This window comes from Stegastes partitus, unplaced genomic scaffold, assembly GCF_000690725.1.
Source record: "Stegastes partitus isolate 25-593 unplaced genomic scaffold, Stegastes_partitus-1.0.2 Scaffold399, whole genome shotgun sequence".
Taxonomy (NCBI): domain Eukaryota; kingdom Metazoa; phylum Chordata; class Actinopteri; family Pomacentridae; genus Stegastes; species Stegastes partitus.
The window spans coordinates 425011-430884 of record NW_007578130.1 but is presented as its reverse complement, the minus strand read 5'-3'; the positions used below and the strand labels follow the sequence as shown (position 1 = coordinate 430884).

General features: G+C 47.0%; 1 protein-coding gene across 1 annotated transcript in view; it reads right to left on the bottom strand.

Annotated features, from left to right (window-relative positions):
• The window catches only part of LOC103359836 (brain-enriched guanylate kinase-associated protein), a 29733-nt gene that overhangs the window by 22729 nt on the left and 1130 nt on the right, over nucleotides 1-5874 (bottom strand). The window contains exons 2-3 of the mRNA XM_008285383.1: nucleotides 3695-3856; nucleotides 505-571 (exon numbers count right to left, since the gene is read on the bottom strand). Of these exons, the coding sequence (XP_008283605.1) occupies nucleotides 505-571; nucleotides 3695-3856 (229 nt within the window). The remainder of the gene's footprint in view (nucleotides 1-504; nucleotides 572-3694; nucleotides 3857-5874) is intronic.

Sequence of the window (5874 nt, the reverse complement as noted above, 5' to 3'; positions counted from 1 at the left end):
GTAAAGACCAGAGATAAAGTAGAGGGGGGATGTGGGGACAAGAGACGGGCCAGCCAAGGAGAGAACATGACAACAACAACAACAACAACAACAACAACAACAACAACAGCAACAATAAGAGCCGTATGGAGGTCGCTACACCATCAGTAAATAACTACCAGAGCTACAAGCTGTGAGACAAACAGATATTATAATTAATATGACAGTAGTCATAGGAAAGAAAAAATAGATTAATAAAATGAAATAGGCAATTTATTTGACTAATCAGTGTACAACAGTGTGTGTGTGTGTGTGTGTGTGTGCGTGTGCGTGTGCGTGTGCGTGTGTGTGTGTGTGTGTGTGTGTGTGTGTGCGCGCGCGTGTGTGTGTGTGTGAGACTCCAACGCTGTTAAAAACTAAATCCATGAATGTCTTTGTGTAAGAATTATTTCTTTTGTCTTGTTTGTGCCACGTAAAACGTTTGGGTTTTCCTGCATCGGTACCGCTCCGGCTCGGGGTTCTTACCGTCCTGTGCATCTTGTCCTCCAGATCCTGGTTGATCCTCTGGAGCGCTGCATAGCTGTTCTGGATCCTGAGAGGAGCAGAGAAGAGTTGCGCCCCGTTAAAAATGCAAATCGCAACTTATGACGGCTGAAGAGCGTTTTACTGTCCGTAAACCGAAGCACCGGCAACTCGACATAAAATTAGACTGGAAATAAATAATTTAGGGGATCGACGCGCTGACGGAGGATCTCGGAGGGGATTTGTGGGATATTTTGGGTTCTGACTCAGACTGGGAGATCACTGTGGATATGAATGTGTTGAGCTAAAACACCAACAGCAGGAGACACTCGGAGCTGAATGTGATCAGGAACAAAGTTTTAAAAGCATAAATATTTCAGGATCAGAAATCAGTAAACATGGCCGCTACTGTGACGCTCCGGGCTAACGGAGGCTTTAAATGGGTTTTGTGTTGCCTTTTTCATCACTTCCTCCTTTCTGTTTTAATTCTGTCGTCACGGTTGCTCTTTGCTGGACGTCCAGTGCATTAGTGAGCCTAATGAAGCAGGACCACGACTCTCTGTTTGTTAACTCGGGTTTCATGGCGTCACCGTTCAGCTCAGCGTTACGTTTACGCATCAGCGCTCAGGCTGAAGAGAGCGTTGATAGAACAACGTTTGAGGCTCCATTAACCAGGACAGACGTGGAGAGTTTGGGCAGTGGAGACAAATCATAAAACTAAGGTGTAGAAGAGACTTGAAATGCTGAAGGAGGAGTTTAAATGTTCATGTGGAGGGTGGAGAACAAACAGCTGCAGTAAAACCTTCTGTTAGAGGAAGATTCAGGTTCCTGCTGTGCAGCGATTTCCAACAAACTACCAAACAGTCAGATGGTTCAAAATATGGGAAGCGCTGGGCTCTGCCAGTCCTATCACAAAGAAATGGGGTTTATGGAGGGCTTGACAGGAAACGCCCAGGAACCCTACCGCCTTCCCTCCAGGTCTCCATGTGGCGGATTTATCTGTATCTCGGCCACAGAGAACTCTCCGTCCTGTCTGACTACCAGGTTTGCAGTATTTGCAGATAATTCGAGGTTATCATCGTCCTCATGAATCGAAACTCGTAGCTTGAAGGCTGCTAATATTTGCTACTGGGCGAAAGCTTTCCTCCACTAAATAAAACACGAAGACGTTCTGAAGTTGGTGCCAAAACAATGTTTATATTTCAGCAGCGTGTTGCCCTGAAGTCAGACTGAGCACATTGCTGGAAAAGGCCTCGGCTGGATCCTTCCTGTGCAGCTGAACGGCGTCGAGGCGGCTCAGCATCACTGTTTAATGACATCACGGCTCATTGTGACGATGCAGGAATAAAGCAAACGCTGGCTTTTCTACCAGGCCTGTGACAAACGTGTTGGAGGGAAGAGAACCTCCAGCACACGACTGTTTTATACTTCTAGCTGCGATAGTCGCTTCCGTATTTAGCGTGTGGGATGTTTGGCTTCCCCATCGAGGACCGCAACGTCCTCGACAACATCTGTGTTCAGGGTGTGCTGACGGACATGCCGCTTTAACATCTGATTGGATAAAATTGATTCTAGGTCCGTAAAACGCCATAAAACCATCAGTGCTTCAGGGCAAACTACAGCCTGAATATTGTATTTTCAGACGTAGGTGTTGACTTCATTAGTTGGAACATCGAGCTGCAGCGAGCTTAGGACGGCACTTAAAGGAATAAAATGGAAGCATTTTTAATCAGGTGAGATCCATTCCTACAACATATGAAGTGATTTTATATGGCTGGTACATAAACGATGCAGGTATCGTGCAGCAGTTGATCAAATGGTCGATATGCTTCAGTTTTCATTAACCCTTAGAGGTCTCGAGGTTTTTGCAGACTTTTACTTCTGTCTTATGTACCACATAGAAACATGTTCATGTTTGGTCTCTTTTTCTTCAGCACAACGTCACCCACATGATCTGAATCTTATTTTTTCACTTTAATCAACTGTATTAACATTTTGGGCTCAAAAACACACAAAAAATACAAAATCCGATTGAAGAAATGTGTTATTCATGACAATAAAAACCACCAACGTGCTTAACGAAGCATTTTGAAAGTTGAAAATGTGACCATAGGTTACAGATGTGAGTTTGTCCGTCACAAAAATAACAAAGATGTTGAAAGAACATCTGCAGCCTAGAATCCATACGCTTATATTTACATGTTTTTTTTCATATCATCATATCTCTGGTTTTATGTCCATCGACATGAAACAAAAACAGAGTTTAGAGTGAAGTAGACGACATCGCCATACGTGCTCTAGTTTTATATGAGTATATGACGCCGGTGTGACCTCTGGGGCCGGGCCTCTAAGGGTTAATAAAACAACATGGCAAACAGATGTATTGATGGAGCCTCTGTGCTGTAGTGTTGCAGAGCCAGATGGATTTGTGCTGTGTCATGCTTGGGAACAGTCTGACTCCAGCTCAGCATTAATCTGCTCTCATGTGTTTTATTTCTTTCATCCAATCACAAGCGGCGCTCAGCCCAGGATGCAGCAGCAGTGCCCCAGAGCAGAACAGCGACTTGTGACTTGTTTTTCTAGAGTTTTTGCACAAAGCGAGGCGACGCTATCTGATCGAGCCGACCTGCCTTCTTCTTCACAACTCGCCGTTTTCAGCACATCTGTTTCTGCTGTCGTTTCTCTTCTTGGTTCTCATGAGCCGGCAGCAGAAGGGAACGAGGATGTGAAATGCATGCTGGGAAGTTTACATCCTGAGTCCGACTGCGTGTTTTGTTCCATAAATTATGCAGAAACCAAATAAAAAGGAAACTTTGAGAACATAATTGTTACTTCCAGCGATGTCAAGCAGGAATAATAAACAAGCTTCAGGATGGATTTCCTTTGAAATCGTTCTCTAGAAGTTTGCTGAAGCAGTAGCGCTCCGTTCTACAGCCTGCTTTACATTCTGCTCTCAAACTGGACCCAGACGACGGATTAGTCGAACCGGTTTTGTAACTCTCTGAAGCTCACGATTCAAACATCACAACAGGTAGAGACTGAGCAGGTGTACAAAGCAGAGCAAGTCACACTTCCTTGACATCCCAGCATGCTTTGGTGAGTTTCTTCCTGCCGGGTGGAGTGACACATATGATAATGTGGACACGGCATGCATACGTGAGCAGGCAGCCAGCCCACGGAGTCGTGCACACACCTGCGTAGCTTCTCGGTGAACTTCTCCAGCTCCTCCTGGGCGCGCCGCAGCTCCGTCTCCAGGTACTGCCGAGTGGAGTCGAACTCTGTTTCCACCATCTCTAGTTTGTGGGTGGTGTAGGACAGGCGCTTACGGAGGTCATCCTTGTGGTCGTGGAACGAGCTGAGCAGGAGAACAGGGTTTGAGAAGACACGCTCACAACAGCGCTGTACTTTCACTGCTGTCAAAGTTTGTCAGAGTCACAGAGCCAAGAAGAGAGAGAGAGAGAGAGAGAGAGAGAACCGAGACAGAAGACGAGCAGAAAAAACCGTAGAGTTAAAAAAAACCAGTGTTTGTGTGAAAGGGAGGGGAAGGGATGAAGTGTAGCTGGAGAGTAATTCAGTTTGGAGTGAGAGAGGTAGCAGGCAGGAGGAAGGCGCAGAGGCCAATGGGGATGAGGAGATGGATGGAGGAGGAATACTAATCATCTCCCATTCACAGGGACGGAGGAGAGCTGGGAACGGAGCTCCCGTCGGTGTAATGGTGAATTTCATTACACAGCCCCCCTATCGAATCTCTGAAAGAATAGGGAAGGATTTCTGCCCCCAGACACACCACGGCTGATTCATAGAAGTAGAGAACGTCTTTGTGTGCGAGTCGGCTTTAGAAAGAGGCTGAAAGAGACAGAAGGAGCGAAGAAAGAGCATGAGAGAGAGAGAGAGAGAGAGAGAGGCCAGACTGACACCGTTTCAGCACCGCCATCAACAACAACAACAACAACAACAACAACAACAACAACAACAACAACGGCACAGACAGGGAGCAATATTTTAGCTGCAGGTCTGATGCGGTTTCACACGTGGGGGGATGGAAACACACCGACTGAGGGAATGGATGTGGTAATGAAAGGCTGGAGACTGGGAGCAGGGACAGTGTGCGCTCTGGGGGATTTAGCATGTTGCCAGACTGATGGATACTTGGCTCACGGAGAGGCTTGATGGCTCAGCGCAGCCAACCAGCAGCGCAGCCAGACCACCTTCCAAGTTCACCTCGGCCCACAGCCTCAATTACGAAGCTGGCACTCAGGAAGGAGGCAGCGGTGTCCACAGAAAGACTTATAGACTGTGCTGTGTCGATACATGGGTCTGCCCTTAATGTTCGGGTGCTCGGCTGAAAATCTGCACTAATTAGGCCCTCGTCAAGCAGCAAGAGGTCAGTAGGAGTGAAGGCCATGAAGAAGTACGCCAATGAGCTGGACCCAAGGATAGAATGTAAAGAACTGGTTCACCTTTGGGGGAATGCAGATCATCATGTGTGTGTGCTTTACAACATCCTCCATCTTCTGTCGATTGTTTGTTAAAAAATTTACCAGTAACACAGTGACTGAATTAAACCACCACAGCACTGTATCTCGCTCACCAAAGCATAACCGTAAAGACGATTACTACTGGTTCTGTGATCTGAACCAGTTTCCCAGAGAACAGGGCAGGAGAGACGGGAACATGTGGCAGTGAAACATATTCACACTGATTCCCTCTAAAACCACTGATTGTTTTAACATTTGTGTACAGCTCAGACGCAGCAGACAAAACGCGGTAATTAGTGAGAATTACTGGTGTTGGTCGACAGATTTTTAGGACTTTGGTGAGATCCAGTCTGGCTGTTTCCAGTTTTGATGCTAAGCTAAGCTAATCGGGCCTCGGATGAAGCTCTGTGCTTAATGACAGCAGCAGGTAGCGCTCTGCCAGGAGGTGAAGAAATGCATTGACCAGGATGTCAAAGCATCTCTTCATGTATGGAGACGCTGGAGGAACGGTGTTCACGGCAACGTAGTCGCTGAATGAAGAGTCCACAGTTTGTGCTCTGAGTGGAGTCACATCGTTACAGGCGGGTCGGAACCACGGTGTTCTGACCCTGCACCGGCCTCACAGTGTCTGTAGTCTCTGGTGTCAGTCTGTTTCCATGTGTTGGCCCACCAGTTGGGCTGTGACGTAAATGGGGCTCGTCTCGGTTCTGTTGGACTCTTTTTGTGGAGACTGAACTTTAGAGTTTGTTTCAGGGTTAGTTCGGGTTGACTTCAGGTGTTCAGGGGACTCAGCAAACTCTTCAGCTCGACGGTTCTGGCTGGTCTGTTGAAGCACCTGCTGCTTTGCTTTGTTGCTTGAGGTTGTTGTGTTTGGTAGTTTCCCCAGATACAGGGT